The sequence below is a fragment of the Drosophila elegans genome, unplaced genomic scaffold (assembly GCF_018152505.1).
Source record: "Drosophila elegans isolate 14027-0461.03 unplaced genomic scaffold, ASM1815250v1 contig_468, whole genome shotgun sequence".
In the NCBI taxonomy this organism is placed as follows: Eukaryota; Metazoa; Arthropoda; class Insecta; order Diptera; family Drosophilidae; genus Drosophila; species Drosophila elegans.
The window spans coordinates 3,055,898-3,078,160 of NW_024545855.1; the positions used below are offsets into that span (position 1 = coordinate 3,055,898).

At 35.7% G+C, this 22,263-nt stretch overlaps 2 protein-coding genes across 3 annotated transcripts in view; both read right to left on the reverse strand.

Annotated features, from left to right (window-relative positions):
• Window positions 1-9,616, reverse strand: part of LOC121467534 — a 51,611-nt gene extending 41,995 nt beyond the window's left edge. The window contains exon 1 of one of the 2 annotated variants that reach the window (XM_041709018.1): window positions 8,826-9,612. In XM_041709018.1, coding sequence (XP_041564952.1) covers window positions 8,826-8,969 — 144 coding nt within the window. In that variant the 5' untranslated portion in view covers window positions 8,970-9,612. Of the gene's footprint in view, window positions 1-8,825 lie in introns of both variants that reach the window. The other variant, XM_041709017.1, reaches the window with a different exon arrangement.
• Window positions 1-22,263, reverse strand: part of LOC108142892 (maternal protein pumilio) — a 183,684-nt gene that overhangs the window by 85,291 nt on the left and 76,130 nt on the right.

Genomic DNA, 22,263 nt, shown 5'->3' on the forward strand with positions numbered 1-22,263 from the left:
TTAAATTTCCACACTTAGCGCCAAATTAAAGGCAAAGAATCAAACCAAGGCAACGCAATCCTAAAAAAAAATCCTACGTTTGTATCCTATTTTTTCGTATCATACACCAAAAAATTTACGCCTCGTTAATTTCAATTTAAGTGCAGACAATTTAAAATACAACCATGGGGAAAAAATCAGAACCCAAATGTAAAAGAGGGGGAAAAAATAAACCGAAACTTGCTCCATTTTCACAAAAGGCAAAGCGCAAATTAACGGCTCCGTTTTCGAGAGGTTTTTCAAAGGGAACCCCCGGATCGCACACACACACACACACACATTAGCTTTGGCAGAAAAAAGTATTTTATCGTTGGCCAGGAAACAGTTTGGCGGAAGCCGGAAATGTTTCCACTTTTTGTTGTATTTCCCTTCTGCCCTTCGAAATTCCCGCTAAAAAAGGTTTAGCACAGGAAAAGCAGAGAAAAGGAAGCACAGAGCCCAGAGCATAGAAGTGCATTAAATATTTGACTAATTAAAGTAATGACTCTGGCTAGAAGCGAAGCATTTGCAATTTGTTTGTATAAAAACGAGTTTATCATTTCACATTTTTATAATTTAATTGTTATACACTTTTATGATTTGCAGCCCCTTCTGGATTATTTTATTTGGCTTGCCTTTCGAGTTGAACTCTTGTGGCTGTTGGCCATTATTGTTCTCATAATTAGGTCGACAACTTGTCCTTTAGACTTAATCAAATTAAAACCAACAACTGGAGAAGAGAAAAATAGAGTGAACCCCTTTAAGCTTTTGCCATATATATACAATATCTCTTTTAAAACAAATCATCAAAATAATATTAAATGAATGAAAAATGGTTATTAATTTGACGCAATGTTTTTTGCCATAAAGTAAGTAAATTTATATAAATGTTTTGCAAGACAATGGAGCTGATAAAGCTTTATATATGTGAATTCTGTGACACCAAAACAATTTATTAAACACGAGTGCAAAATTGAATTTCTTTGAATTCTCAAAAAAATAAATATTTGACCCTTCCAAAACAAAAAACACCTTAAGGCCGAAATCCTCTTCATAATCCTTAAGTTATTATTTAATATTTTACTTAAATATTTTATTATATTACCCCACTTTTAACAACTTATGGGAATAATTGTCAAATAATTCAGCTAATTAAATTGTATTTCTGAAATTCCAATGACATGTTTACAATTTATTTAACAGCTAAAACAAGCAAGCATTTTTGTAATAACATCCCATAAATTAGGAACCTTTTAAAGCACTCGAATTCAAAACAATTACAATGAAATCATTCTGCAGTCATCAGCCCAAAGTTTAGTCAACTTTGTAATGGCCAAATAATCATAACAATAAAACAAAATACACATCAAAAACCAGTTCCAAAGTTTGTTGCTACAAAAAAAAAAGGCGAGAGAAACGAAATGTGCTCTTCAAGTGTTGACAATTGACTTACTGACTTGTAGCTCTCGGCCATCATGCAATAAACAAGACACACAAGAAAAAAGAAACAGAATCCCCAGAAATCAAGTCATAACATTTTTTCCGACATGATTTCCTAGCCACTGGCTATACACACACATATGGTATGTGTGATTTTTTGGGCAAGAGACGGACGGGTGGCATTTGAAAACATCGGCCAAAGAACTTTAGGCTGGCAGCAGCAGCAGCTGAATTCGGACACGTTTATAAGCTGGCCAAGCACACACGAACATACAACCAGTAAGTAAACTACTTTAAGACGGGTCGTTGACTCCCAGTTAGCCACAAAATAAATTGAGAAAATAAAAAAATGACACAGATATCATGAAAAAAAATTGTTCAGATTTATGGTAATATTTTTAAAAACCCAAATGGCAAAAATATGTGAATATATGATATAACTTCCCAGCGGTAAGCCAATATGCTTTAAGCGGAAGGAAATACGTTGTTTGGATTTGTAGGTGAATAAAAGGCAAAATAAAATATATATATAATTAGCTAAAGAAAAACTAAATGGAAGAAACAAAACCTTTTAGCTGCTCATTTATTCAGTACATGTCTTTTAATATTTAACGCAATGAATTGATCGCGTGTACGCATAATTTGTTTACTTGAAAAGATGTTTTGCCCAAAACATTTGCCCAGCCATTGAAAAATCAAAAATAAATGAATTGTGATTTTGTAAAATTCTTTTTCTGTGGAAATATAATTTTAGAACAAGGTGAAATATAACTTTTCCCTCGTTTAACAATTTTAAATATAAATAGCCTCACCGCAATGGCACAACGAAGGGTCGTATAATAAAAAGGGAAATAGGGGAAAAAGAAGCCTGGCTACGAAATTTTCCGCACATTTGAGCGGAAAATTATCGATTTATATATGCAGCGCGCAGAGACCGAAATGCAACAGCGGCTGGGCTGGCAAATAGACCCAGACCCACAGACAGAATTGGTTGGGGGAAAATGATGCGCCCAGCATTTGATGAAAGAGGAAAACTCACACCCGCCCAAAAGGAGCATATGTAACATGCTCGCACATTTGTAGACCCATGGCAGATCGATGACACTCTCCGCGGGAAAACGAGGGGGAAACGGGAAAACTCTTTGGGGAAACTTTTTCGAAGGGGCGGCGGAAAATTGGCGGAGGAGGCAACGGCGGCTACTTCTGCTTACTTTTCATTCAAACATTTTTTGCATGTCGAAAAAGAATTCTTTTTCTTTTTATTTGGGTAGCCACCCCATCCATCCATTGATATGTGTGTGGTTCAATAAACTGGCGCGTGAATTTTCTACTTTAAATATACTATTTTATTTTTTTATATAATAAAAAAAAATTCGGTTTTTGTGTTTTTTTTTTTTAAAGTAACTCAAACATTAATATTTAATGGTTTTTAAAACGGTTTCCCTTTTTAATTAATTTTGTTTTTGTGAGTAAAAAAAATAAAGAAAATTGAACCAAGTATAAATAAAACACAGATTAAATTTGCGTGTCGAGAAAAAACCATTCAACTGAGGCTGTATATCTATTTTAGTTTACTTTACTATTTAACCTTTCCTGAGCAAACTTTATTATTTCAGGCATTGCGCCTTGACTTTAAATATTTTTAGTTCCTATATGTCTGTCAATATTTCGCACTTCTTTGAACCTTAGCAGAAAGGGCAAAAAAAAAAGAGAGCATACCAAACTTTTCATCTTTTCATCTAAACTTTTTTGTCTAGCAGTTTCCAGTTTGGGTGCGACCTTTTTTATGCCTCTGCTAATTTGCTGTCATTTTGCTTTCCATTTTCCATGCCTAGAGCTCTCGCTCGGGAGCCATCCCCAGAATTTATCCTTCGGGTCTATGCATTATATATCGATCAAAATTCAATTTGTGACGCTTTTTTGCTATCGTTTAAAGCGGAGCTGGAAAAAGTGGCAGCAAGAGATGAGCGACAGAAAAAATGAGAATTAAGTTTAATTGAAAAAGTTTGTCACATCTTTTTAGCAGCGTTCTTTTTGTCTGGTTTCTGGTTCTTATTCTGTCCCCCATTTTTTTTTTTTTTTTTGGCTATGACTTACGTATGACCTCGAGCAGTTTTTAATTAACCCAATTTGCAGTCTAAAGCTGAAGAATAAACTTTTCTCTCAAGATTGCTTCTCTGTTCGCTGTGTTTCTTCTCTTTATTTCTCTGTGTTTCCTACCAGTTTTCCTTGCTGTCACGTTGAATTCAAATTCATGTGCCAAAAACCCGGTGGTTGGTGGAAATTTGAAGCTGAGCCACTGACGCTGACTTGCCATAACACACATTTTCTACCTCAATTTCAGGTTCAGTTTTCGTTTCAGGTTCGACGTCATGAGACATCACTGTGAAACTAACAGAAAGTGAAGTAGATACAAAAGTCGATAATCCACCTCATGCTAAATGGGAAAAATTCTTTTTTTTTTTTTTGTATTTTTAAATTTGTATTAAACTTTACCTAAGAAATGCAAATAAACCTTTTTCACAGTGACTATCAACTCTATGGACTATTATTCTATTTCATTTTATGTATTTCTTTTTTATTATTATTGAATTTGTACCATATTTTTACTCGAAAAAATATCTTTGAATCCTAAATTAAAGTTCTTCTTTCCTTTCTTAGCTTTTTGCTTTCATTTTCTCTTTGCAAAGACAACCCAGTTTTTGAACCTCCTTTTTCCTTTTGTTTCAGCTCGAAGCCACTCACAACTTTAAGTCATAAGATCAAGATGTTGTTCAAGTCGCAAATAAGCTCTTAAAGGGGGAGAAATGCGGAAAATATTATGGTATAAATTTGTCGACGACAGACAACACATGTTGTTAATAACTTTATTGTTTGCTCCTGTTCCTCGCCACTCGTTTATCGAAATTAAAACACGTGACTGAAACTGGACCTCCGAAACAATTATATTATAAGAGACAGACCCTTGGGTACTATTTGTCGTCCCTCTGAGATTCTCCTTTTTTCTTGACTATTTTTCTGCAAACGTTGACAGAAAATTAATTAAAAATGCCCTCTGTTCGGGCAAAAACTATATAATGACTTGCAATTGATTGCAGTAGTGTGCAGTTGTTCAAATGGTTAAGTTCATTATTAAACTCTCTGGAAAAGTGCGTGGAGCAGGAGGCAAATGAAAACTTATTGGACACAGGTGGAAAAACGGTCCGAATGCAGTTGATAGCTACATTTGATGGGATTAGTTCACAGAGTCTCAAAACCTCGTAAAAAGTACAAAGTTTTTGTGCAACTGGGAAAAAAGTACAGAATCTCAAGTGAAATTAAGTAATGTCTAGATTAAAGTAGAGAAAAGCTACAACAATTTCAATCCATGATTTTTTATTCCAAGATATTCTTTGTTTATAAAGAGATGTATAAGTATTAATTAAAATATGATATTTTCTTTTTGTGTTTATGCTTAAAAATTTGCAATTAAACATTTCTTTAGCAATCTTAATTATGTTAAATCCCCTCTTTTTTGATCGCTATTCTTTGCATCCGTTTGAATTTCCCCCTCTTTAAACTTGCTCTAGTTTTAACCTGTATGCCAAATGAAAAACCCAACCAAACCAAATCTGAACTTGGCCACACACCAAAAGAAGCACAACAAAAAATACTTAAATAAGCTGAATCAAAGCCAAACTTATCCACAATCTTTTCTCTCTCGTGCTCGCATTTTTCCCGCTTTCCATTGCCCCCCTCTCATCGAGTTTTTTCGACTGCTCCGTGGCTGCACATAAAGTCGTTAATGCCGCAGTTTTCCTTCCACACATCGCAAATATCTGGGGAATGAGTATGGGGAACATGGGGGTTCGGGGTATTCGAGGTCTCATCTTCCATCCGCCTGAGTTTTTCACCCTCTCCATCTCTGAATGGGAATCCATGGCACCTAATTTGCTGCAATTTTCACCGCTGCCAACGGAAAATTCTGCAACTCCGCCGCGCTCGCCTGCTTTATTAAAAATGCATAAAATCTGCACACAACAACACCGCAGCAACAAAGAGCAGAAGCTGAAATAAATACACAGTTTCCATCTCTCTTCCTATATGTACTATAAATATTTTTCTTTCTGCTGCAATTTAAAATGCAGCGTAAAAGAAACATGAAAATAAGTATTAAAAAATAAATTAGAGCTACCGGTGAGTTTTTATTAACTTTTAATTTACGAAGGGTGTAAAACAATGCGAGTAGAGGAGAGAACTTGCAGCTGCAACCGAACACGAATGCTAGCTAAATAAGAAACGAAAAATTGCACTATAAGCGAAAAGATATAGCAACGATTTCATCCAGTCCAGGTGTTGCAAGGTAGGTGAGTGAGGTGGAGTGGAGAGCCATAGATACATGTGCATTGGCCCTCACACACGCTGGCACATAATTGAAATTATGTTTGGCAATTGCAATTTGCAAGGCAAGCGAAGAAAAATGAGAGAAATATGAACGGAATTTTCAATATGTACTTTCCAGTAGCGAATATAAAATGCTCTTGATTTAAAGTTTTTGAAAAAAAAACTTTTCTTTTTTTATTAATTAAGCATCACTTTATATTCATTTGTTTTAAAACTTTTGTTATTTGCATTTGATAAACAAGAATTTGAATATTGAATTTTAATGAGGGAATGAGAGAAATACGAAAGGAATTTGTATTACAATCACGAATTTTATATTCGATAATTTTGATATTTAAAACAAAAATCTAACAACGATTTTTGCAATATTCGTATACACCACAGATATTAATAACTAAAGAGTATTTTTCATCTGAAAAGAAAAATGCGAAAACCTTGATGCAGTCGAGAGCAAGAAGACTGCAATTTCTGGACTTAGGTGGGGAGGTGGGAATAAGAAAAGCAGAGAATACGAAAAATCACAAGAAAAACTGAGAAATCCGGAGTCATGATCGCGTTTGATATAGCTCAGAGCTGAGGCTAATTTCATAGAAAGTTGCGTGATTTAATTGATGATGTGCTGCTTGAGCTTTTGCTTCCTACACAACTCGCCCAATATTATATATCTCTTTCTTTTCCAGCATTGCCCAAATGCACTTGAGCAGAACCAAGTGATGTAGGGAAAAATCGGAGGAAAATGCTCAACAAAGTTGCAGTCTGCTAAATAAAAAAAAAAAAAAGAAGAGGAGGAGGAGGAGGAGGAAAAAATAGAAAACCGAGTTAAAGGAGCGACAGGGAGAGCAACTGATGTAATGACATTTAGAAAAGGCCAACAAAAACAAGATAAGTTTTTCCTTTGGAGAAAAGCCTCTTGCTGTACGCCTCAAGCACTTTTCAGTGTTTAACTTGTGTGAAGTTTTCGAGTTGCAGTTGGACAAGACAAGACGGATAGATGCGATGCGAAGCGAGCATCTTAGGCATCATGGCCACTTGTGGAGGTTAACCCACTGACTGCCGAGGGGTGGTTTGTGGTGTAGTGGCTAAGAAATGGTTTCGAATGCTTTGGGGTTCGAGGTGGTTGGAAAACCCACGACAGCTGTTGCCCCAGGCAGCCAGTAGTAGTGGTTCTGCGGTTCTGTGGGCCTTTTAAGCAGGTCAACTGGAGACATGAGAGCAGCACCAGCAGCAGATTGCAGTTGTCGAGAAGTTTGGCTGGAAGTTAATCTATTTGAAAAGTTACCCAGGCAGCTGAAAATTAAAGAACGAGAAGGAAAAGATACTCAGAGTGATACTTAGGAACCATGCAGAAGTAGAAACTTCAATTCTAGACTTAATACATCTTTAATATTAAACTGAAACATGTTTTATTTCAAACGTAAGGCAATAGTAGCACACAATTTTTCAATTTGTTCTTCAGATTATTTTCCTAAACCAATATCCAGTTAGCTACCTAGATGGATCTATAAAATCCATATCCATTTGCATAACGAAATCACACCACAACATTCGCATGTGTACTTTGGCTAAAATTTCCATCTAATTACCGTCAGAGTGTCACAGGCTTTGACAATGGCATTTCTCATTTAGAGAACCCCCTTCCACAATAACCTCAAGTAACAGACGAGAGGAGGGAGCCCAGTAACAGTTGAATATAACCCTTTTACCCATAACTGAGTACTTGGTTATGCACTTTGATATGCGTCAGTCAGTCAGTTTGGTCGGTTTTGTGATGCTAGAGCGAAATGGAAACCTGAGTGCACAACACACGTCGAATACGTAATCTGTGGGTGATTTTAAGGCAGTATGAAATGGGTGGGAGTGCTAAGGCTAGCGGATGGCTTAGCAATGTTTAACAAATTATAAACATTTACTATTTCGCCCGTTTTGGGAACTGAACATTCAAATGTTGTTTACAGCGAGTGTGCACTGTGATTATGCATCGATAATGATGTTGCTACGTACCACCGTACTGTGTTTTAGCCACTTTACAGGGACTTTCAAAGCGCATAAATCACTCAATTGGAAAATGCACTCAACTCTCTTTTCTATCTCGCCTCCACTATATTTATGTCTTCCTCCCACTTTTGGTTCTGGCCCCAAAGCATAATTCATATGCTATTTAAGCCTGGGTCATAAATTTACCGACTAATGCACACAGGCATTCACATTAATTAAAGCCAAGAGTGAACTCTTCGCTTACCTTTCGGTCCGTGTGTATTTATCTAATAAAAACGAAAAAAAAATGAATCCTTAACCGAACGCAAAAAATATGCATACGCACACAGATAAGTTTCTTTTTCAGAAGATTCTCCGACTTCGAACTGTATTATCCAATTGTAGAAATAAGTATGCAAAAAATTGCATGCCATTTAGAGGCGTAAATAAAGGGATTTGGCTGGCTCTGTACTAAAATAATCAATCAATGTGCCAATCAATCACCCATCAGAAAAACGAAATCGACAATACAAATCCCTCGATCAGCGAAACTGTGCGGAAAATGTAGCAAACAAATAACAAACACAGAAAACAATCAACGGAAACAATTACAAGACACTGGAAATTACCGAATTTTGGAGTGAGCTTTTTGATTAGGAAAAGCTAAATCGAAATTGTTACTTTTTTTTTAGAAGTTTTTGGCAGCCGTATGTATAGGATTTGACTCTACAATTTTTAACCTTTTTCAAATAAATTTATGTTTTTATTCTTTTATAAGTGATTGCAAAATATATAAATAAGCGCTTTTAATAATTTCGTTTACTCTGTAGTTTGTACATATATTTTACAGTTTATTGTGCAAATCTTTTAGGCAACTCTGCTTTCGAAACACATTTCTTTAATATTAAGTGTGGTGCATAGTTATCTGTTCGATTTGTGGGCATTTCAGATCAGTGAGTCATTTCGTTATCGACAGATGGTTTTGTGTTCCGGACACCGGAAAAACTTACAATATGCTCCTTTAACTCTTTGGTGCGAATTGGTCCCAGCCACTGATGTAATCCAATGTAGCGTTTTTGCACCATTTTCAAGGCGGGAGCGCCTTGAGCGTAGGGCCCACCCAATAGGGCGCTGGCAGTTTCCAAAACCACCATCTTTCTAGCGCCCGGATCTGCGATAATTGTTGTAGTTGCTACTTTTTTGTATTAGCAACACTTTCCGGCCGATGTCTGCCGGACAAATAATAAGAAACTTCACTGTTTTTTTTTAGAGGGGCAATCACTTGAACCTTTTGTTTTTTTTTTTTATTTTTTAAACTCCTCTTTGGGTTTAATTAAATTTAAGCCGAATCTCTTTGCCAGACGTGACACTGCGGCCACAATAACGATGAGGAGTGCACACCGGATGGGAGCTCTTCTCCTTCTGCGTGTTATAATCTGCACTTTTAATCCCCGGACCACGACGACAACGACGACAGTTTCAATTTACTTTTGCCATTTGGCAATCCTTGAAATCAATTAAACGACACGCACAATCCATCTAGCAATTCTTTTTTTTTTGGGTAGGAATATAAATTCCCAGACACTTTTTCTTGGTTTTTTCTTATAATTCTTTTTTTTTACTAATGGGAGGCACAATTGTTGTACAATGTTGGATGCTTTTTTTGCTAGTTGCTTGAATTTACTTAGCGCGATAAATAAACCACGAAAACAGCGACTGCGGCGGATAGTAAAACAGAAACGAGATGCGCGGACACAACCGTTGCGTTCAGAGTTCCATCGCGAAATAATTTCGTGTATAGATTCTCTTAGTTGATTTCCAACTTGGCCCAATAAAACGAGCATAGACGAAGCCATAGCCGATGTTAAAGCCGAAGTCGAAGCCGAGGAGAAACGAACCGAAACGAAGTGGAGACCCGAAGAATGCAATTTTATAGAAGAGAATTTTGTGTAGAAGAGACTTTCTCTCTCCGTGTAGAATTGAGCGAAAAACACTTGTTGTTGACGTTTTTCCGCCGTTTTGTAGGCACACCCCAGAAACAAAAGAGAGGGCGGAATAACACACAGAGAGAGAGAGAGAGAAAGAGCGAACTGTTGCTTTCTTCCATTGGAGACTTTTGCTCTTATACGAGAGTGGTGTCATAATAGCAGAGAGGGAGAGAGGGAGCACGGCATTGCCAGCTGGCGCAAGGAAAAGCGCAGTTATCTTTTGTAGAAAATCGCCGTACGAAGGTTAAAGGGCGGGGGTGGCATGGGTGGGTGAGTGGTTTTGTGGGCGGTGTGAGCAGCATAGATAAATGTATGCATTGTTTTTGTTCGCCACTTCCGCTGAAGAAAAAGCGGCAAATTCGGAGAAATACTAAACGTTAACAGGTTGCCCAAAGGCGAATTAAAACAAGCAAAATTAGTGCTGCTTAAGAAAGATCAAATACCCAAATTCTTAAGAAAGAAAATATAAACAAACTTGTCGGGTTTTAATGAATAAAATAAATTTATAAATTTGGTAAAATATATATTATTTTTTAGCCACCTCAACCTTATTTCACAAATCCATCAATGTTCAATTACGGGAAAATAGTTTAGTCATTTTTTTTTTGTTCAACTGAAAAATCTTGTTCACTTGTTAAATTTACGTAAAGCATTATAAATCAATCTAAGATTGTATCATTTAGAACCAATATTTTATGATATAATAACATTGTGATTTAAAACATTTAAGCAAATTTAATGGGTTGAACTTCAATTTCCTCAATAGAAATTTAGATTACATAACATTTTGCTCATTCAAAAGCAACAGGTAAAAGAAGTTAAGCTTTTTTTGAAAAAAATTACATCTATCATTCGTACAAAAAACTTTGCCTCCCCGTCCGTTAACTTAATTTCGCCCAGTAACAAAAATCACAGTCCAAACATTAAAAAAGGAAAGGGTAGAAGCGATTCTAACCAAAATGAGCTTCATTAATTATACACATCTGGATGACAAGTTTCAAACGCCTTGTAAGCATTTTAATGATCATAAACCAACCAAGCTATAAAAAAAGTTTCGTTGACTGCGTCGAGTCGAGAGTATTATATATTAAGCAAGCCCATGCGGAGTTTGTTGACTTCTTCAACAAAGTGTGACTAAACAAATTAAGCCGAGAACCGAGAAATATGAGGAAGAGCTAAAATACGAAACAGATCAAAAACGAAAAAAAGAAAAATAAACCATAAACCTGGAGCGCACTAAATTACAAATTAAGTAAGGTTCGTAGGTCGCAACATCAAAGCTGAATTTGTTTTAGTGTGAACCAAAAAAAAAACATGTAATACTGGGTAACAAGCAAAGTCGATTTCACGCACGAGAAAAACGAGTGAGTGAGAGAGATGACGTGGAGTTAAATCGAGATGGTTGCACTTGAGGCCTCTTCCATTTATGAAAACTGGAAAATTGTTGGCAATAAATGGAATATCCATCACCATCACCTTGGCCATTTTCAACGACATTCACCCAAATGGGCACAAGACAACATTCTTCCTGTTCCTGCTGTCCAGCAAGAAGAATCTAACGGTTAATTCGAAAGTTGCACTGTAAAAAAAACAGATTCTAAGAATGTATTGCTTAAATTATCATTTTTTTAAATATCCATATTGATTATTATTATTATTATAAGTATATTACAATGTTTTGTTGTTTTTCGGGAAGTCAGCAACAGACTTCAGCAGATGTTCAAAATTACGTACAAATGTGCCTGGAAGAATCGAGCATTAAAAAAGTTATTTTTGGAAAGTAATCAATATGACTTCCATATTTTATATATATGTATAATCTGTGGCTCCCCTTATAAGCTTGAAAAGTAATTAGACATTAAGAATTATAGCAACGTTTTCAATAAAACTATCTTGGCTTAAAAAGATCTTTTTTTTTGTATAGAAACAATTATTTCTTTAAATATTATTCCTTGTATATTTTGTAGTTTTAAAAAAATAATAATTATCTTGAAACTTAAGCAGAAGCCAAGAATTTATAGAGAATTTTATTTTATATTTCCAACTTATATATTTTTTGTGAGTGTACGAATTGCATTTAGCACAAATCCAAACCGACAGTACCAACAAACAACTTGTTGCCATAAACATGTTGCTGCAACATGGGATCGGTAATTAAGCGGTAGTTTCTCGTTGCGCCGCTCTCACGTGATTGTTGTTTGTTTGGTTATATTATTTTTCCTTCCTTCATTTTTTTTCTAGCTCACAAGTTCAATGCACGGGGCGAATGAGAAATTAGCACAGAGCAAGAAGAAGAAAAAGCTGGGCTCCCCAAGAAAATTATGCAAACCGCGTCAGATAGAGAGAGAGATCGGATCTTACGCTCTCGCAAAACTCCGGCAATGACATTCAAAAAAGCTGCCAGTCAAGCTTAATGCTCCATCTCGTTCTGACTTTTCATCAGCCCATCTCTTTCGCTCCGAGCGAGCACTTTTGTATTCCAGTCAAACCACTTTGATTGGGAGTTCGTTAACCGCACGAATTACGCTCCGATGGCAAAAAAAAAAAAATCATATGAGATCATAATGATCTCAAGCATAATCGCCATTAGCGTGATCGGGTTCTTGGCCTAAAAATATTTGTAAGCTTCCACGACCTGCCTAACTGCATTTTGGCCTCTCTTTCCCACTCACTCAGTTATATATATATTTTTTTTTGTAATGAGCCAAAGTGTGAAAAAGACAGAGAAAGAGAGATGAATAAGGCCCAGCTTAGTTCCTTGAGTTTTTCCGTCTTATGTTTTAGCAATTAGCAACTAAGTCTTAAATTGCATGTTCTAGCAGACTGTAATTAATTAATATTACTCTAAATATATAGTAGGGAATTTTCTTCCTGATTTGATATACCCTTTTATACAGAGGGGTTTTTGATGTTTGTTATTGCATTGGTAAGTAATATAACACATAGTGAATAATAACAGCTCGGTTCCTTTTTTATCATGAGTTAAACTTATGTTCGCTATCTTCCAGTTAAATTAATGTCAAAAATATTGGCACACATAATAATCAATAGTTTTCCTTGACATTTTATTTATAAATGACATATTTCATTCTATTTCCCCTTTATATATATCCACCGTGAACTGAAGGTGGTGTCAACGGTTTTGTTTTCTAAAATAAATTCGTTTAGCCTGTCAAGGGCCTATCGATAGCGATAAGTCAACGCATGCAATGCGTGTATGTTTTCGCCCTGAATTTGCCCACCTACCATGCATTTCATTTGCAATTCACACTAAAGTGAAGTACCCAACCAGATACGATAGAAGGGGGGCGTAGTGTAGACCAAAAGGGAGGCGTGGCAACGGGTGAATTTACATTGAAGTTTCAAGTGTGTCAGTCGGTGGAGTCGAGTGGTTGCCTCTTGCTGGTAGGGTTGTCAGGTAATTGAATAACGCGTCCTCGAATAAATACGAAATATGCCACAATTTATTCGACTGCAACTTTTTCAGAACAGTTGGATATGACAAAAACAAAATAATAAGGGTTATACAAAAAAGTTTTGTAGTTGGCTTTGGGTAAAAAGTTTAGATAGGGATTACCGTGTTTTGTGGTTGCGAAAACCGTTTTGTTTGCTAGGTGTTTGAAAAATATATATTTTTAAAAGCTGACAAAAAAAATTAATAAATGGTTTGTGGAACTATAATGCTAACATATTTTTTTTATTTAGATGTGAGAATTCGATTTAAATTCCATGTTTGGGCTATAACAGAAAATTAGAAAATTGCTACTAAACAAAAATGTTGTATATATTCATTTTGCTATTCTTCTTTAAGTATATATATGGTTTTTTGTTTATTTATTTTGCAACTATCATTTGCAATTTTTATTCCGCTATTCATCTGCTGGCAGCCAGCATTCTCGCATTCATTTGTCTCCCATCGGTCCGATCCGATCCATCCGCCCTGTTGGCACTCATCGAACGGCATATCTAAATTGAATTTATAATAGTTGACAAGACAGGAACCCGCCATTGAACCCACCCACCTCTTCGGTCGCTTGGTCAACCAATTCAGAGCAATTCCCATTCATTTACTTCAATCACTTCTCACATTTTTTGCTGCCAGCCAGACAGACAGACAGTCACAATCAGAAAGAGAGAAAAAATGTGGCGAAAATTAATTAAAAATCAATTTGATTCTGATTGTTGGCTGGGGTCCTATCGCCGCCCCTCTGTTAACCCATCTATTTGTTCTCGCTGTTCCTCCTGGTCGAATGTTTAATTGACATTTGGTACAATGTTTGACATTTTTGTTCCACGAATTGAATACCATTCGTATTTGCGTTGTTGTCTCCCCCAACTTTTTTTTTATGATTTTTCAATTATGCATTTTTTTTGTTTCGGACCAGAGAGTGCGATGTTGTTCTCGGGAAAACAAATCAAATTAAAATAAAAGAACATTTTTAATTGAATTATTTCTCTAGAAATATAAAATCCCACCCCCTTATTTATGTATAATTAAATTAAATTCAATTGCAAGTACTATAAAAATAGTAGCAAACAATACAAAAAAGGCAAGTGAAATGACACATACAAATGAAAATGAAATTATTTCAAATGAATTAATTTAAAAATACCCATATTTTTACTTGCTTGTCATTCATCTAACAAATAGTTTTTGAATGTCAGCAAATCCAATTTTGATTGCCTCAAACACGTAGAACGTAGAAAAAACAGGGACACAAATAAAAAGCGAAAAAGGTGGAACGTTTTCATGGGTATTTTGGACAGAACTGGAAGCGAGCCAATGTCGAATTTCAGACAATGCAAATAAAAATGAGTGTCAAAGCAAAGAGTAACCAATATACACAAATGTAATAACAAAATCGAATAGAAAACCGAACCTTTAAATGCCCGAAGGTTGGTAACATGTATTACAAAAATTATTTCCAGTAATACATATTTATAATATAATTAAATATTTATAATATATGGCTTCCCAAAACAATTGCTGTCTAACTAATCATAATTACTTTTTTATATTTTAAGAACAACGGGAACTTCAGTTTACCATATTTTCAGATGTTTATTATTTTAAATTCATACTACTTCTTTTAGCATTTGAAAATTTCAAAAGCTTCTATACAAAAATAATACCAACGAAATAAATATAAAACAATAAAAAAACCTTTTTGCTTTAATTAAATTTAAAATTGGCACAGAGACAACAAACATGACAGCCTAAAATAGGTCAACAAAACAACTCGAAAAGGTGTCATCAAAAGTATTTAAATAAAGTGTATTTAAATCGCATCAATGTGAGGTGAATAACAAAAAGCTGAGAACGAGGAGTGATAAACAAAAGCGACGCTTAAGTAAACATTATAATAAAAGGTAATGATGTCGCACCTTGAAAATGCATTTAGTTTGGGGTTTAATAAATTGGCTTGTAAGGATTTTGCTAATTTAGCACAATGATTATTGAACTTGATGTACAGTCATCTTTTCTTTGTTATTAATTGCACGTACAGTCACGCATTTAGCACAACCCATTATATACAACTAGATTAGGTTCATCGCTTTCACTTCATGAGTTTACTGAGGCATTGTTTGTTGGTTGATAAAAGGTTGATAATTGTTTAATTTAAACAATTGGTTTCCGATTTACTAAACGACATTAAGTTCTCGAAGGAACGATAATCAAAGCCAGCTTTCACTAAATGGATGATAATTTCCGGGCTTAAATAGATTAATTAAAAAAGCAAACTTACTTTATTTTATCCAACTCAATTCTAAGGATATATATGGTATTTCGAAAAGCAAGTATACACGTACCTGTAAAGATAAGAAAAAATTCAAAATCATTAGTGACAAGTACAACTTTGGCTTACGGGCAAAGAAAAAGGAATAAAGACTAATTTTTAAAATTCTCCACCCAACATTCTTTTTTTTTCATTTTCTCACCTTTTATCCGCACTCTCAAGTTGATTAAAAATTATAACGCACTTAAAAAAATAATTTTTTTCGTGTTCACTTATGCCTCATTTAACCAAATTAAAAGTAAACACGAAACGAGTGCAGGAAAAAAAAAAAAAAACGAATATGAAAAGAAAGTTCTCAAAGGTTGTGTGTGTGTTTGCAGATTTAATCAGCAGCAAAGTTACCCAACCGCAAAAAGTCTGCAAAGCTAAATTATGAAAAGCCAGGGAGAAAAGAAAGGTAAACAAAGTGAAAGTGACACGCCAATGACGGGAAAAATGAGCCTCATCCACAAATATTGAAGAAGCATACTTAGTGGCAGGAAAATTACAACCCAAACCCGCAGCAGCAGATGAGCCAACTCATTTGGAATTTTCTCGGGAAGCTATCCTCTCGTTTTCTCTCTCGGAAAACCAATGGGAAATGCTGAAAGGAAAGGCCGACAAATTTGCACCAGCATTTCATTCTCGTTTTCTCTGCTTTTGTCTCTGTGCTGATGTCATTGGAGTCGCCTCAAATAGACCGCAACCGAGCAGTTGACACATCCCATCCTCCCGTTGCCTACCATACATAGGCTGAGTAAGGACCTAAGGGGAAGGACCTAAGGATTTTGCCCTGTCTTCCCACTTTGGTGCTGACTAAGCCAAAGTGAATCCTGGCTAGAAACTTGTCACTTCTTTTTAGCAGTTTGCCTCAAAGGCTCGAAGAAATTTTGTGATGCAGTTATTTATAGTTGAATACTCTTTGCATTAACAGCTAATAAAAAAGGGTTGAAATTGAATAAAATGACTAATTCTAAAGATTTTACTCAAACTAATCAACGAACGAATCAAGGGCCGAAGAACGAAAAATATAATTTTTATCAAGAAACATTTTTTTATATAAACAATAGATTTACCTATATTTTAAGAAACATATTAAAGTTTCAGCACTTATCCCTTTGTATCCCTTTGAAATCAATTGGTTATTAATTATTAAAAACGATTTTCACGTTAAATTTTAATATAAAAAAAAAGGCTAAAGACAATTCGACAGAGCATCCCCCATTCCTGTTAGCTTGCTGTTCTTGTCTAAACTTTGACATTTCCGAGAGACAGAAGTCAAAGTCCTCCTCGTTTTCCTTCGACTTTAATAACTTTAAGCAGCTACGGTCAATTTAATTTTCATGGCAGACTGTAGGTTCAGCAAAAGGACCCAAAAGATAGAGAGATGGACTGTGCGACATGTATATATCCCTGCATCCTTGCACAAGGCAGGCGACAATTTGAGCGAACATATGGGGAAAACAGGAAAAATAAAGAAAAATCCAAGCAGCAAGCACACACAAAAAAAAAGAAAAAAAAAAAAGAGAAAAGTTGAAAGGAAAACTTGATTATAAAGCGATGACTTCACACTTTGCCGGACTGCGGATAAAGTGGGGTAGGGGCCGGGTGGTTTTAGGACATATAATTTCCTTTGGCCTGAGCAAGGACATTGTGCAAACAGAGGCGTGAACCGAAAGTAGAAGATGGGTGTGGGGGATATTCTACTGTAATTTAATACTTTTCTAATATGTAGTTGTCTCTCTGTGCGAGTAAGTCCCCCTTTTTCCGGCAAAGAATTTTAATAGAATTGGAAAACTGAGCTGGGTTATACTACTCGTACATATCCCCTCTTTTTCTCTGTGCGTCCTTGCGATTAGATGACCAAAAAGTAGGCAATGAAATTTGGAAAATATGCTAGCTTGGCTATCCCCGTCTCTATCTCCCATCCTCTTCCTTTCTCCTTCTTCAGTAGGTCATTCTCCAACGGTTAGGCTGCCTGAAAGTGGGCGAAGTGTGTGGGTGTGGCTAAAGCCGCCGAAACAGCAAAAACTAAAGTCAACAAGTCGTCGAATCCACAGACTTTTTTATGATCTCAAAGGATTGGCAAAGGGTTGATGTTAAGAAATAAGTGATTGGATTGCTTAGGATGGTTATTTAAAGGACTTGAAAACATGTTTTGTGGCCGGTTCACGTAAATAATAGAGTGTGCATTTTTGTCTATCGAAATTAGTTTGCTTGTGAGACTTTATGAGCTTGTAGATAAACTCAGCAGGCTTTTAAGATTTTCAGTGACAAAAATAACATCATTTTTTTTTGTTTACAATCTTAGCAATTATATTAATTAAAACAAAGACAGCAAGCTCTAGCTTCTAAACTGGTGTTGCTTTTGCCATTTTCATTCACAGACATTTTCTTTCATAGTCTAGTTAATGTCATGTCAGGTTACGTGTCACTTTACGCAACAAAAACCACTATCCTCAATATACAATAGCGACAATTTTCTAAAATAAGAAGCACTTGCCAAGAGAACTGAAAAATGCCGAAGCCAAAAATAAAGTCATGTTTAATGGCGCACAAAACACACCGTAAAAGGCGAAAACAGACCACTGAAGATGCACAAAAACACGAGTGTCGAGAAGAAAAAAAAAGTGAATGCAAAGTTATTTGATTAAGTCACTTAAGGCGAGGCAGAGGAAAAAGTCGAATAAAGCGTTAGAATGTCCTTTGGTAAGGCTAGTTCCAGACAGGGCATAGCACTGTTGAAAAATGTCTTTTTGTCATGAAAACTGAATTATATCACGAATTCAAAAAACAAAAATAATCAGATCTTAATTTAGAATAAACTAAATTGATTAAAGTTTATTTAAGTATTTATATTCTAAACAAAATAAAATTCTTTGCATTCTATTGCAGAGACTAAGGAATTTTAGATTTTATAAAATCTGTTGTTTCAGTGTTTAAGCAATACCACTCAGACAGAAACTGGGACCCAGAGGTTGAGGGCAGACGTGGGATCTCCACTCTGCATGTAATATTGACATATTGAACAAACGTGCGGCCAGCCCAAAAAGTAAAATTGCTGCCGAGAAAAGAAAAACCCATCGAAAACGCAAGTGCAACAAAGACATCGCTTAGGCGACAAGGAGAACCGGAGACTGCCCTTACCGCCATTTGCTAGGCGAACAGACAGGCGGGACTTAAAGGACTAAATTCATATTAAAAGTACGCGTTCAGCAGACATGATAAGGAGCAAAGGAGATAGATGGCAAAGCGTTTCAAGAGTGGAATCGTTCGAGCCTTGACGGCGTGAGTCACGCAGCACAGTATCTTTAATTAGTTTTTAAAAATATAAGTCCATGTTTCAGCATTAGCTATTTTGAAAATCTATTATCGCAGACATTTTAAAAAATGAATCTTCAAAAATGTTAACGCATTGCTAAACACAAGCAGCTTAAGTGAAAGGTTTTAAAATATATTTTTGAAAATATCAACACTATCAAATTTAGTTTTTAAAAACTCTAAGAAATTATTTCTTTAAGTTTATCACGACACCATCTCCAATTGAAGAATAAACCGCGCATAGTTGGTGGCAACAAAAAAAAAAGGGGAATAATTCTAAAATATATTGCCAGGGACTCGACAGCATAGACGCACGTACACTCCTTTTTCAGCAATCCTTCTCCCTATCTCTGCCCTTCGATAGCTTCGTCCTGCGAAAGGATGCTGCGGTGGGTCCGAAAGAGAACAAGCTGAAGTAACCAGCATCGGGACACATTTTCTAATAATGCTCCAGCGTCACGTATTAATGCGTTTGTTTGTATCTTCATTTTACCCGCTGGCATTTTAATGTATTTATTTTTTTTCTCTCTACCAACAAAAAAAGGGGGAAAAAGCTGTGAAAATGGCTAAGAGATAGTGAGGGGTGTGAAGTTTTCTCTGGTGGTTTTTTCGGTCATGTTTGAGCATGCGACACACTCGTCTGGATAATAATGAAGTACGTTTACGTGTAAACTCTATCTAATATGTATGCTAAAAGCTTAAGGCAACCAAAACCAGCGAAAAAAAATCAGATAGTTGGGGTAAGGAAGAGAAAAATACACGGTTGATATATACCTGGTATATGTGGGTTAAGACGAGGTGACAAAGGGGTATACAACACCAGGAGTGGAAATTAATTAGAGCTCGCAGCAAGAAACGAGTGCTTATTCTCGGAAGTTTGTGGCATTCGGATTATTAGGAATAGGTGGAAAATAACTGGTAAGGAATAGAACGCAAGCGAATGAATAATGAGTGAGTGTTGGTGGTAAATGGAAGTGAATAATGAATTAGGGCAAAAGGAGCATCCAAATTGATGGTTTGTGTGGGAAATTATTTATTTATTGAAATGTGTTGGAACCTTAAGTTAAATTATAATGGAGACAATTCAAGTCCAATTTAAATTTGACGGAATAGAATAGTTAACTGGTTAAAATCTTGAAACCCAAATACTTTATCAGTTAAAATGATAACAAATATTAAGGCTTTGATTGTTCACACCAGCATTCTTCATCATTCTGATTGCTCTTTTGATCGGCTTTTTTATGCCCGAACTCGCTCGTACTTTGGAAATTCCAGTTACTGGGCCTTATATACACATTAATTCACTTTTGCATGAAAGCCACTTTACACTATTACCCGCACAACAACTAAGAGGGTTGGAAAAAGGGTGTAAGGATGTGCCGTGGTTATTGCAAAACTGCGCAACGTGGAAAAATTCATCAAGCGCAAAATAACATTGCATACTTTATGGCGCATTATGAAAACACACGCGCTAGACTTGAGTGTGCGGGTGGTATAATGTTTTAGGGGTAGATGGGAGGCGAAATTTGCGCCACATTTACACAAAAACGTTTTAGAAAATGTGCACAACATGACAACCCTGTCCCTGGTTCTGCGTACCTCCTTCTCGCACACACTTACAGTAAACTTTTGAATGAAGGATACAAATATTCCCATTTTTAACATTCAACATTTTTAATGGATTGAAAAAGTTAAATATTTATTTTTTAAATAAATGGTATTCCTCAAAAATTAAGCTTAAACAATTTTTGTAACTGGATAATTCATGATAGCTTAAAAGCTTTACTACATTTCCTATTTACAAGAATTTTTATTTTTTTTTAAGTTCATAAAACAATTTAATTTTTGCAACCCAATTCAAAGCAAATTTAGAAGTTCTAGTTTGCTGAAAAAGTATTTAAATATGGAATTCGCAGTAAGTTTTAATTAGTTTTACATAAGGATCGTTTACTGTTTTAAAACGTGGAAAACGCAAGCTGGCAGTTAACCTCAAAATACTCCATGTCTCTTAACCCCCGACAGCCCCGACGAATTATGCAGATATCACTGATGATGATGATGATGATGACGAGAGCCAGACACAGAAAAGTTAAGGGGCTAAAAGTGGGGAACAGTGTAAACAGAGCAACGAGCAACAACCATGGCGACGAGGACAATGATGATGATGATGAAAACTCTGATAATGACGACGACGATGGTAGCGCCTCTCTAGCTGACGTCAGCCAGTACTATCATCTACCCCAGAACATGATATTTTCGCCATATGGCAGAGTAATGATAATAAACTCCTAGAAACACAGAGACACGAACGCAGGGAAAAGTGGAGGTGGACTAAGCAACAGGAGACGGGAAAAGTGTCGTCATCGTCGCCTTTAAGGATGTCACTCGCTTCTTATCTGTGGGAAAAACGAACGAAGGCTGCAACCAAACCAACCGGCAAGTTGGAAACTCTGCAACTAGAACTAACGCCCCAGATAACGTCAGTTATTTTCATTCAATTTGAGGCAACCCCCTGCAGAACCGCAGAAAAATGCGCATTCTCTTTGATTTTCATCCGTCAGTCGTTTTGTAAAATTTTTAGCAACAGTAAATCTCAACCCGAGGGAAAAATACTGCGGAACTACCAGAAATAAACGGTTTAAACTATGGTATACGGCACTGGTTTTACTAATTCACATTTATCGCATTTTTGAATACAAAGTCATTGCACATTTTTATGCGCAAAATTAATGTTTTGGTTTATGAAATTGCAAATTTATTACTTGCTTTTATGAAGATATTTATGCGCTTTTCATTGGGTTTACTTTTATGGTGAATGCTTTTTGACAGAGTTGATAAAGTCTCCATTTCCTGGCCACAAAACGTATTAATATTTTTACTCGACTACTAACGAGTAACTGACAAATGCAATTAAAAATGTGCAGAAACAACTCAGTGGCTTCAAGGCCAATAACAAGTTGGAAATTAAGCGCATACAGGTAGCAAAAATCTTTGAAACTTTTCTAGATTTAAATGTAATTATTGGGGAAGCAGCAGAAATAACTAAAAATTACCCATAAAGGTGTCTAAAAGTATGCAGTGAAAAATAAAACAGTCGAAATATTCCGACTTTCTGGTTTAAATTATGTTGTAGCATACTTTCAGACACCTTTTTAGGCGATTTCAAAAATCTACTGATTTAAATCGCATATAGTAATGAATATTGATATATTAATATTATTAATATTACTTAAACGATAACTAATTTACATGATTTAAATGGCATTTAGTAAAGTACAGAGACATATTGATATTATTAATATATTGTTATACTTTTGATTGGCGGTATATTGTAAAGAATAGAGAAATATTGTCAATTATAA